Source organism: Poecilia reticulata, linkage group LG13, assembly GCF_000633615.1.
Source record: "Poecilia reticulata strain Guanapo linkage group LG13, Guppy_female_1.0+MT, whole genome shotgun sequence".
Classification (NCBI taxonomy): Eukaryota; Metazoa; Chordata; class Actinopteri; order Cyprinodontiformes; family Poeciliidae; genus Poecilia; species Poecilia reticulata.
Window position 1 is genome coordinate 18,369,890 of NC_024343.1, and position 12,174 is coordinate 18,382,063.

Below are 12,174 nucleotides of genomic sequence, written 5' to 3' on the forward strand. Positions count from 1 at the left end.
TAGACGGTGGCTAAATGGAGGCCGAGTTCGTGGGCAAAATGTTCTTTTGTTTCCAGGAACCTGTAAAGTTTTCCCTCCTCCTCCCCTCCTCGCTGTGAGCTCCATTTGCCGTTTTATCATGCATCATCTGCTGATTAATCGGACCTGTCTCTTTCAGGGCTGACGAGATTGAGATGGTGATGACGGACTTGGAAAGAGCCAATCAGGTAATTCACTCAGTGCCATGTTGCTCTTTTATTAAAAATTGCCCGTCACACAGAGAAGTTAGACTTTGGACATGAATTTGCAGAATCAATTGGCCAAAATTTCAGTCGTTTAGCTTATTTTTTATTTAACAACAAATGGCCAAGGTAACAAAAAAAAAAAAGTCTAGAATTTGCTTTCACCTTTTCAAATCTGGATACGTTTTGGAAAAAAATAATGAATATGGCAGGATATTTGATTCCAATCACTTTAACGTGTTCAGTAATTTTCATATTAGAACATTTTGCATCAGTTTTTTTTTTTTTTGTGATTACATTTTTCTCTATAATGCGCTGTCATGTTTCTTTACGAAAACATTCTATCAAAAAAGAAAAAAAGACTGATACAAAGGGAGTCATCTTTGTTTCACACTCAGTTTCTCGTTGTTACTGTTATAGTAGTCAGAGTTGATCTGTATCTGTAACGAATCGATCTTTTGAAACTTTTTCCAGTTTCCAGCAACTCCCAGCATCACTTCCATGAGTTTCATCAACATTTGTTTGTTTGATAATACGTGTTTTTATATAATAAAGAAAAACTGTGCACACAGGTAGGAGTGCAAGATCATGGGAACTTTATGACATAAAAGAAAGATCCTTGGATGTTGACATGTCACAATGAGAAAAGGAAACATTTTTCACAGCAAAACAAGCTCAACGCCTCACTATCTTAAGATAACCAGCCAGTGAAACTTCTAACAAAAAACCCAAAATCATATAATTTTGAGACAATATTAAAGAAATGATCACAGCAAAATGGGCTTGATCCCATGTTCCTGAGTTAATAAAACTGTTAAGCTTGAAAGTGAATAGCGCTGAAAGTGAATAAAATAAGTAAAGTCTGAATGCTTTTCTTGGCTGATTTTATGCTCCGTGTGTCAATACAAATTATGATTCGTCGATCGGGATTTCCATTCCCAACAAAAGTGAATAGAAAATTGTTAAAATTACACTTTAGGCATGGCTTTGTAGAATAGTTTTTGCATTATTATCCAAGTTTTCACAAAAGAAATGTAGGAAAATTCAAAGTGTGAAAAAAAACAACCCATTAAAACATTTCTTTCCAGACTTTCCTTTGTTCCGTTTCCATCTGGATAATGAGATCTACAGCTAATCTGTAGATGATTTTATTAAAAACATTCCACGCACAACATTTAGGCTTTGAAATAATTGAACGCTCAGTGACACGTTTGTTTCGAATAAGCTTCGGGTGTCCGTCTCTCAAGTGATGCGATGTGGTTTTGTTGTTGGCAGAACTCTGAAGCTGAACTCCAAACACACAGAAGTGACATCGTGTTCGTCTGTAATGCTCTAAGATGTTATGTGTGGAAAAGTGTGAATTTTGAGATGGAGAAAGCGTGTAGGAAAAAAGAAAAAAACAACAACTTTCAAACAAACGCCTGCCGCCTGTGTAAACCCTCCGACGCTGAGCTAAAAACACGAACCGGGGGTAAAATAAGAATTTCTCTGACCGAGTCATTCCTTCATTATGGGTAAACAGGGGCTGTTGCTGTTTTAACTCGACCCCGCCCTTGTCGTCTTTGCTGCAGAAAATACTCACCTGAACGCCGGCTGCGTATTAATCTGCGGCTGAAAATAGTCCCGAACAAGCAGCCTATTTGTTCTGCTTTGAGCAGCGCTAATGTCCAGCTGGTTTTAAGGAATTATTGAGCTCTTTCTAAAAACGCACCGTGTATTTTTGACTATTTTAAACCCAAGAGAGAAAAAAAGCTGTGCTATTTCTTTTTCTTTCTTTTTTGCCTGGAAAAATAGACATTGTTACTCATAATCGCTTGCCAGTTTAAAAGCTATGAAAACTATCCCCTGTATTAAAATCATGAATCTTTAAATAGAGCGAACACCTACTGAGTTCATCCAGCTGGAGCGAAGCTCCCAGCATTCCCTCTGCCCCGGCGTTGTTAAAAAATCCCTTTGCTATCTGTTAATGTCATTGTTGTTAACTTTCATTGTTAGGCCAAGAGTATGATTTTGGTTAAAGGGCCAGCATAGGCATGCAATGTTAATATTAGCCCAAAGGTTAACGCTCAGACTATAATGCCACTCATACACACACACACACACACTCTCGCGCTGTTCACACTTTTGATTTGAGGTTTACTGAGGGTGACAGCGTGGCCCGCAGCTCAGTCAGACTTTTTAGAAGCTTTTACGAGAAGAAAATGGAAAACAGGACTTTTTTTTTCTTTCTTTCTTTTCTTTTATTTTTTTCGTCTGGCCTGGCACTTTAACTCCCACCCAGTCAATAACAGCTCTCAAGATGGTTGCAATTAGGAACGCTGTGAAATCGGCTCCCTGTAACTCCTAATGATGGCAAGTTTGGCCAGTGTAGCAGATGATTCCAGACTAGAGCATGGCCGCGTGGTTGTAAATGCACGGCCACGCTTATTATTTCTGTTCTTCAGGGAAATATACTATGATTTATGAAAGAAATCAATTTATTTATTTATTTTTATACATTTTGAATATTCCCCCCGTCGTGTTATTGAGCATTTTGTTTAGGCTGTAAAGGGGGCCCGTTTCCTTTCGTATACAAACGCTTCACAGCGTGATGGCGGATTGTGTAATGGAAAACCTTTACGCCTTCACTTTATTACCTCTGACTCCACGCTCGCGCGCGCTTTGGGGGGATTCGCTGTTCTGCGCGGCGAAGTGAACGTCCTTAGGTTTCGTTCAATAACTGCAAAGAAACAGTCGGTGCCGATCAAATTAAATCGGCTTCCCGACCTAATAACCATCTCATCTCCAGTTTACGTTTGTGTTTGTTTTCCAGCGAGCGGAGGCAGCAGAGAGGGAGGCGGAGGCGCTCCGAGAGCAGCTGTCGTCGTCTAACCAATCCCAGCAGCTCAGCAGTCCCACCAACGCCGAACCTGACTCGGTAACCCACTTTCGTTGCCTCCCTGATTGGTCGGTGGAAAGCTGCTGATTGGATAAAACTCCTTTTTTAACCGAGAAGTGTTTGGTTGTTTATGTTTTATGCAGCTGTACTCACTGAATTGAGCAGTTGTTCTATGGGATCATCAGTGATGATGTTCAGAGCCAAAAGGTTTTTTTTTTTTTTTAAGAAGTATGTAAAGCTGCAGATTTTGATTTTAATACATTTTCTTTCCAAATCTGGATGAGAACTGTATAATATAATTGAGTAGGGAGAAATTATTCAAGTTCCTTGTTCTGTTTTCCCAGATTATTCTGGGAATAAATCACTTTGAAAATGAGCAAATTTTCTGACAGATTATGCAGAATAGATCAGGGGTTTCCAATGGGCGGCCCAGGGGCCACTTGTGGCCCTTGGACTGATGTTTTTGTGGCCCCTAACTGCATTTTTATTTTGATAATGAGACAAGTGATTTCTACAAATAAGCTTAAAATCTCATTACTTCAAAATAGTTGAGATAAGAAAACTAGTTGAAAATACTTTTTTCCTTAACAGTTATACTTTGTCAACACTGCCAAAATAAGCTAAAAAATTGGTAATTAGGAAAATACAAATCTGAAGATTTCATCGTGTTGAGATAATAAGAAAACTGTATTATAATAAAGTTAGTTTAACTGTTCACAGATGAAAACCAGTGTTTTTCTGATCGACTTAACAGAAGTGAAATTGCTCTCGTAATATAATCAACAAAACGATTCAATTCAACGATTTCAATATCTTGATATAAGACAGTAAAACTAATGGCAGCAAACTGAACATTATCTCGAGATAGTCGGCTAATAAAAACTGGCATTAGCAACAAAAGAGCTCCAGATATCATAATGATGTGATATGTTTAAATTATCACACATTTAAATCACATTTTAAAGTAGCAAGATTACCGCTATCACAACAAAAATGAGCCATAGATGATATTATCTTCAGTTTTTCCATTTATTAAAAGTGTTATCACTGGGGGGGGGAAAGCGGTAGATTTCATCCTGGGCTGGTGAAATAATGGTTTTGTTTTGATAACAATGTAATCTGGACTGATTATCTCGGGTGACATGACGATAAAAATCACCGCAATATAGTATGAAGCTGTATATGTAATTAGCAAATGATGCCAAAATACGAAATTTCTACACACTTTGATAAAAATCTAAATCTATTTGTTACATTTGTGGCGTTTTGACTTTACTGCATGGTTTTATTTGACTAGTAATGAACCCTAAAACACTATTAAAGATGGAAGTGAATCCACTTTATGTTAAATATTTGCACAGACTAAAATAGTTAAACATTTGAAGAAATTTTTTGATGATTTGTGTCCAGGAGAGTCAGTTTTAGGCTTAAGAAGGAGTAGGAACTGTGAGGTTTTTTTTAGCTTGATTCAGTGGTAAATGAAACTTTACAACATACGCCGTCATGGATTGTTTTGGCTCATTACCATTGGCAAATGAGTTTATGCGCAAGGAACTTTCTTTATAGACTCTAAACAAAGATTAGAAGAAGTTCAATTAATTAAAGTTTTTTTTTTTCTTTTCTTTTCTTTTTTCCCACTCTTTCTTGCCCGCAGGATCAGGCGTCAGAGGTGGCGTCGTACTCGAACCTGGAGGCGGAGCTCAGGGCCAAAGAAAGGGAGACCGCCCAGCTGGTGGAGGATGTCCAGAGACTGCAGGCCAGCCTGACCAAACTCCGTGAGACCACCAGCTCCCAGATCTCCCAGCTGGAGCAGCAGCTTAGCAGCAAGTCTGCAGTTCTCAAGGTATACAAACAAAACATTCAACTTCCTCACTTTTGTGTGTGTGTGTGTGTGTGGGATCTCTACTCTTCAGCCATAAATAGTTTTTAGGACTCTGTAACTTCTTCCCATTTTGCCCTTTTTCCACTCCCTGTTGTAATAATCGCGTTCATCTCGACTAAAGCCGCTGGAGCGTTTCCGTGAAATGTTCACTTGTCATCTTGTTGTGATCCGTCAGGAACTGGAGGAGAAACTGGAACGGCAAGCCGACTATGAGGAGGTCAAGAAGGAACTAAGGTGGGGTTAAAATTGTAAACATTTTTGCCGACAGTTATTATGTGAAAACCAGAGGAATATCCTCATTTCGACCAAGTGAAAGAACTGAATGCATGGGTTTTAGTGAGCTGAAAGTTTCTCCTTTTATCCCCTCAGCATCCTTAAGACGATGGAGTTTGGAACCGACTCAGTGCAGGTAAAAAAAACACTAAATTCATGTGTAACGGGTGGGAATTGAAGATCTGAAGGTATAAACAAAAATCAACGAACGCTCATCACCTCTTCGTTCCTCTCGTCCTCCTCGTCAGGACTCGTCCAAACCTCTGGAGGTGCTGCTGCTGGAGAAGAACCGGACTCTTCAGTCGGAGAGCGCCGCGATGCGCATCGCCAACACGGAGCTGAGCGGTAAGTTCGAGTCGATGCCGGTGTCAGGTGAGGGGTGAGAGACCTGGAGAAGTCCAAAAAGAACTTCCATGGGTGAAACTTTAGCTTCGTACGAGGCTGAACAGGAATGTAGAGCGAGGCAGAGATGTGTACGCATGCACAGTGGCATCAAAAAGTTTGTTTCTAGAGTAAACCGTTTAGAGGAAGGATCAGAGGAATGAAAACTCTCCACAGGTTATAATCGGTTTAAGAAGGTGTTATGTTTGTGTTCTAAATCTGACCTGAGCATCTCTAAAAGTACAAAACCAGGTGAAAGACACTAAGATTGTATCATAAAATTATAAAAACCGATCCTTTTTGGTGGGAACTATTCCACGTTTTGCCATTAGTTGTTCGCTGAAACAGAACTTCTGTCTGGGGTTCTGAGACTTTTGATGCCACTTCATGTTGGTTGACAGGTTCCTTTTCTCTGAGAATACTTAAATATTTCATTTTCGATTGAATTATTTAAACATTGCCACCGCCATACACAGATTTATCGTTTTAAAACGGAGGAGAAAATAAATCCTGTTGTGTGACTGCGAAACCTTTGTTGTGGTACAAAGATGTTGCTTTAGCCTCACGTTTTGCAGAAAAGCATGTGTTGTGTCTTTTTATAAATGCACCAGCGGGCGGTTCAACCTGAAAGGAAAAAAAAGAAGAAAAAAAAAAACAACCAAGCATTGTACAACAAAAACAAAAAAAAGGAGGACACCATCCTCTGTTCTTTACATCGGGACTCGGCTGCCCTCTCCAAACAGTGTTTATGGGTTTGAAATGTCATTGCTTTAGGCTTGAATAGTTGAATAGCTTAGAATTGATTAACATTCACAGTGAGAGGAGCTTACTGTCTTATTCGATCATGTTAAAGTCTCAATGGTTACACATTAAAATAATTCTCCCAAGCGGCTCGACAGGATGAATTCTAGTCGTTAAGACTGGAGAAATATAGTTTATGTCTGCATGTTCTGGCTATTGTAAAAATATATATATATATATATTGATGGTGTTTTTTTTTTCTTCTTTTGATCAAAGTTTGAGATCTTTTTTTGTAGCCGTTTTTTTATTTTAAATGAACTAAAAGACTGTGACGCAGCATCTGCAGTGAACTGAGAAGACTGTTGAAGTGGACTCGCCCAGTCTTATTGACTCCATCAGGAAACCTTTTGTTTTGTTGTTTTTTTTGTAAACTCTGTTCGGCTACCTCTAGAGACCGAGCCTGTGGCCAGGCTAATCCGCCCGCGTGGCACGGTGACAACTGTTTTGTTTTTGTCCTGTTTCCTTCCAGGCTGTGGCTTACAAGAAAGGTTGAAATCACAAATGCATGGGCACTTTGTCTAGGGGGGGATTGGCAAAAAAGGAAAGTTCAGTAATTTAAAAAAAAAAAAAAAAAAAAAAAAAAACTTCACAAAATAACTTTTTTTTTTTTGCTCTCTCTTGTTTTGGAACCCCCTTTTTTGTTGACTCCCCCATAATGCATTGTGTTTTGACCTTTCTTGTAGGGTCAGCCGGGCGGAAAGGGACAGAAGAGTCCACAGCGAAGGAGGACGCCATCAACAGCGAGCCCTCTCTCCCTTCATCCTCCTCCTCTCAGCACCCCTTATCTCGCGCTCACGTAGACCCCCTGAACGCCGTCACCGTCAGCAGCGAGGCCCCGCCCTTCACCCCGACGGGCATCGGACAGGAGCTGTATTCCCCCGTCTTCCCCCTGGTCGGCAGCAAGATGGCGCTGAACTCTCTGATTCAGCGGCAGCTCCTCCAAACGTTCTACTCCAAAGCTCTGCAGGACTCGTCGGGGATCCACAGCGGCGCCCTGCTGTTCACGCCCTTCACCCCAGCGCTCAGCTCCATCCCTACCTCCACCCCCGGCTCGGCGTCGGCCGCCGTCCCGCTGGCGGCCAGCAGCCCCCAGCCGCCCCCCGCCAGCCCCGACATGGCTCCCGTCAACGGGAGCGGCACGGCGGGCGGCGCCCCGTCGCCGTCACCCAGCCACTCAGACGCCGCCTCCGCTGGTGGCGGCATCCTGGACGGGGAGGACATGGACACGGCGGAGATCGCCCGGCAGGTGAAAGAGCAGCTGATCAAGCACAACATTGGCCAGCGAGTGTTCGGCCACTACGTGCTGGGACTCTCTCAGGGCTCGGTCAGCGAGATCCTGGCCCGACCCAAGCCCTGGAACAAGCTGACCATCCGGGGAAAGGAGCCCTTCCACAAGATGAGGCAATTCCTGGCCGACGAGCAGAACATCCTGGCGCTGCGGAGCATCCAGGGGCGACAGAGAGGTCAGTGTGTGTCAAACTCATTTTAATTTGGGTGTTGTATCTAGATTATGAATGTTCTCAAAGGGCCATTTGTGCCAGAAGGCATTGATAGAACCCATCAGCAAACTGTTAAAACACTAATAACAGCCTGACTGCATACGATGAGTGCTTCTTAAAGGGGCAGGATTTTGTAAAATTGCCTTTTTTGAGCTTTACATCATATTATAACGTTATTCCCTCATCAATAACTTAACTTTAATCTCCTGTGGCAACAATTCAGATGTGTGCAAAATGCTTGACAGGACCAAGCACCTCCTCCTTAAGGCGGAGTTTCAGAAAGAGCAGGAAGGAGTTTTTAAAGAGACAGAGGCCCAATTTGAAGGCTTTAATTTACAAAGTCAGTGTTCTTTTAAGTCATCTTTGATATACAGTATTTTTGAACAACTGAAGGTAACCAAGTGATTGTGTTATAAAATGGCACAATGTGCCTGGAAAATGCATAACACTGCCTCTTTAAAATTAAACATTGAACATATGTTCACACTGATCAGTCCCTCCAGGATTTTGCTTTGTTTTTGGAATCAAACTTAAATATTTGCAAGACATTATTCGATATTTGTACTTACTTATGATGGTACATAGGACTTTTTGTTACTCACCACATTGATCATACTATTAACTTTACATCAACCAGACTGAGGTGGCAGTGTTGTAGTAGTAGTAGTAAGAAATACTGCCACCTGCAGGTGAGAATTAGCATCGCTTTAACCCGATGTCTGATCACTTTTGCTGAAAATTTCCAAAAAAAACGAGTCATTGCACTTTTTCGCACTGAGTGAACTGATGTGGAAAAAGTGCAGGGATTTGCTGATTTCTGAATGAATTTCCACGGTTGTGGAATCACGATAAAACTGGACGGACTGACTGATGTAATTTGCCAGTATGCTGATAAAAACTGCCTTGATTTAATTGATAAAATATTTAAGCTCACAACTGTCATCTTGAAGGTTTAAACCACCTCTGAAGTCTAGAGGACCACATAAAAAAAAAAATAAAAAAAATTTAAATAAAAAAAAAAAACTACGGTGGGCCAGATTTGGCCCCCTGGCCTTGAGTTTGACACATGTGCTTTAATGGATCTCTTCGTGTGTGTGTGTGTGTGTGTGTGTGTGTGTGTGTGTGTGTGTGTGTGTGTCTCTTTTTGTGTGCATTTATACTTGCCTGCATGTCAGTCAGGGTTGAGGTCAATTCACACAGTAAAATTTTAAGACTTATATTATGATTCTTGACTGAAAAAAAAAAGAAAGAAAAAAAAAGACGAGTTTGAGCAGAGTTGATCTGCTGAGCTCGATTATCGTGTACTTTCTGCTGGTTTTCCGTCAAAGTGAGTTCACCCCAACCTCCCCCCGACCTCTGACCCTCCACCTGACCCTTACCGATTGTGAGTAGTTTCCACTCTTCTCCAGTCTGTCCTGAATCCAGGGATGTGTGTGTGTCTGTTTTTTGCATTGAATTCTACTGTAAACACTACAAACTTTAAGGCATATCACTTCCCTCCCTTGTCCTACACAAGCCCTCAGTGCCTGTCAGCCCACTGCCTCCCTCTCCCCCAGTGTGTGTGCACGTGCGTGCGTGCATGTGTGTGTATGTGTGCGTGTACGTTTGCATGGATGCACGAACACACGACGTGCTCGTGCGCGAGGAGCGTTGGGCGTTTCTAACGAGTGGGGTCATATTTCGTATATCTACTTGCACACACTACTAGTGCACAACTGACACCCTTCTTTAAGCTGTTTGATGCGTTACCATTGCATTAATCTTCTCACAAAGTAGTGTAATACTATGATTTACTGTAGCTTGGTTTTATTGCTTTTTTTTTTTTTTTGCATTTATAGTTTGGTTTTTATTCTGCTTATTTATAGGTGCTGTATTTTTTTTTTTTTTTTTCATTTAATGTCTTATCATATGAGTTGTCTATTTTTTAAGGGATTATACTGTTCCTGAGGGCAAGTAACATTTTTATTATTAGACATATAGACTGCCGGCAGTATTGGTTACTATTTACAAAGATGTACTAGTTCTCATTTGTTTGTATATTCATGAATCCTAAAGTTTAGTGTCATTTCAATAGCTTGGAGATGTGTTTTTTTTTTTTGCTACAGTTCATGCTCCCATAAGCATAAAAGCTCTTACCACAACTGTTATGCTCTTAAATTGCTAGCTAGAGAATCAAAGGACATATCAAGATCACTGAATATATGTTAGTCTATTTTATTCTATTCTGGGATAACGATGTTTTAGTTGTTCATTTTTTATTTTTCCTTTGGGCAAGCCCAACACTAACGCTCAGCAGGGCATGCAGCTCTTTCTTTAGCCAGACTTCGCCCAGCCATTTATCACACCCACATAATTATCTGGTCTGAATTTGTACTCTTTTAGTCAACAACAAAAAAAGTAAAAAAAAAAAAAAAAAAAGAAAGAAAGAAAAGGTCAAATGAAATTACCTAAACTTGAGAACGCATGCTCACTTGAAAGAGGTCATATCTGCCAAATTGAGATTAGAGAAGCGTACCAGCGAGCAGGACGTGCTGCGCCATATCGAGCAGAGATAGCCAGCCTATGATTATGCAGAATTTCTATTGCAGTTAGCAAACGAAGCACTTAGGAGGATCTTTTTATGACTCAAACCTCGGACAGGGTCTGTAAACACTACGACAGAGTACGAACCCAGGCATCCTGGGAAGTGTTTGCCTTTTTATTTTTTTTTTATTTTTTAAACAGCGGTTGTAAACCAAGCACAGACTCCTTTTTTCCGCGTCCGAACACTAAAAATAATAAGGTGGCTGTGCCCATGTCGAACACACGAAACAAACTGTAATCCTGTCCAAACTACAGATGACTGTGTGACACGATAAGCTGTTGTCCTGTACAGTTGTAGATACTATGAGTAACCACCTGTTTTGGTCTCCATACTAAAGCCTTTCTCCCCCCCACACACACACACACACCACTTTTTCCAGACTTGTTCATCCTGGTCAGTCAACAGGGTCTTTGCACTGATGCGTTTGCTGAAATTGGATTTTCCAAAACAGATGCATCTTGGTCATTTAAAATATGATTTGAAGGATTATTTATTCAATTCCAAAAAGTCGAACTCAATTTTTTTTTTTTTTTTTTCACATAGTATGAAATGTTTAAGGTGTATATTTCTGGCCATTTTCATTATTGCAGCTTATGAAAACCCACAATTCAGTTTCTCTGAAAATTAGACTATTTGGTTAGATCAGGAGCCAAATAACTCGTTTAGAGACATAAATCTCACTTGAATTTACATATCTACTTGAGAGAATTTCTTATCATATTTGAAGAACTGGCATTTTATTTCTTGTTATGATTTACAGTAAAGATGAACATAATAGGATAGTTTTTAAAAAAATCACAGATTCTAACTGAATGACAATGAAAACAGATCTAAAAACATATCAGTGATACTTTTAGTGTCATTTTGTTCTAATGTTGCAGGTAATAATTTTAAACCTTTCTTAAAAAAACCTGCTTTTGTTATATTTATTGTAAAACATTACCCAGTTACTTTTAAACTTTTAGCCATATTTATTAGGAGGGTCTCTTTGGACCTGCAGGTTGCAGAAATAAGAACATTTAGCACGAAAATAATTAAGAGTATGTTTGATCAAGACTACTTTGGCTTGAGTCACTGCGTTAATGCGGCGTGGCATGGAGCCCACCGGCCTGTGGTTCTACTGAGTCGCCATGGAAACCCAGGTTGCGTTGACGGCTGCTTTCATATCATTGTCCTTTTGACAATACAGAAACTGAATGCTGGGTTTTCATTGGCCATTCGCTCTGACCTTTAAAATTAATCCAAACTCGTTTCAAATTTACCGAGACGCACCTGCTGCGACTCTTCCTGCGGACGCCACGATGTGAGACATCCGTCGTCCGCAGCATGTTTTTTTTTTTGTTTTGTTTTTTTGTTTTGTTTTTTACACTAACCCAGCAGCCTCTGCAAAACACGAAGCACTTAAAACCATCGCCTGTTTTCTACAGCCACAGTTTCATCCCAAACTGAGATCATCAGATTCGTGCCTTTATCTGCCAAGCAGGGCACCAAACTAGTGATGTCACACGGACAGTTCCAGCTGATGTCTCACTCCAGATCCAAGTTTCTTTATCACAGACTTCATTTTTGGTACTGAAAGCGTTTTCTCGTAGAGTGCAAACTGTGGTGTGTTCTCCTGACTGAGCCGCAGCCGTTTCAGTCCAGGTCCTCATGTT

At 40.6% G+C, this 12,174-nt stretch overlaps 1 protein-coding gene across 2 annotated transcripts in view; it reads left to right on the top strand.

Annotated features, from left to right (window-relative positions):
• cux1b (cut-like homeobox 1b) overlaps positions 1-12,174 on the top strand; it is an 82,394-nt gene that overhangs the window by 63,480 nt on the left and 6,740 nt on the right. The window contains exons 9-15 of one of the 2 annotated variants that reach the window (XM_008425798.2): positions 158-206; positions 3,034-3,138; positions 4,754-4,942; positions 5,157-5,215; positions 5,351-5,390; positions 5,503-5,599; positions 7,120-7,950. In XM_008425798.2, coding sequence (XP_008424020.1) covers positions 158-206; positions 3,034-3,138; positions 4,754-4,942; positions 5,157-5,215; positions 5,351-5,390; positions 5,503-5,599; positions 7,120-7,925 — 1,345 coding nt within the window. In that variant the 3' untranslated portion in view covers positions 7,926-7,950. Of the gene's footprint in view, positions 1-157; positions 207-3,033; positions 3,139-4,753; positions 4,943-5,156; positions 5,216-5,350; positions 5,391-5,502; positions 5,600-7,119; positions 7,951-12,174 lie in introns of those variants that run through there. The other variant, XM_008425799.2, reaches the window with a different exon arrangement.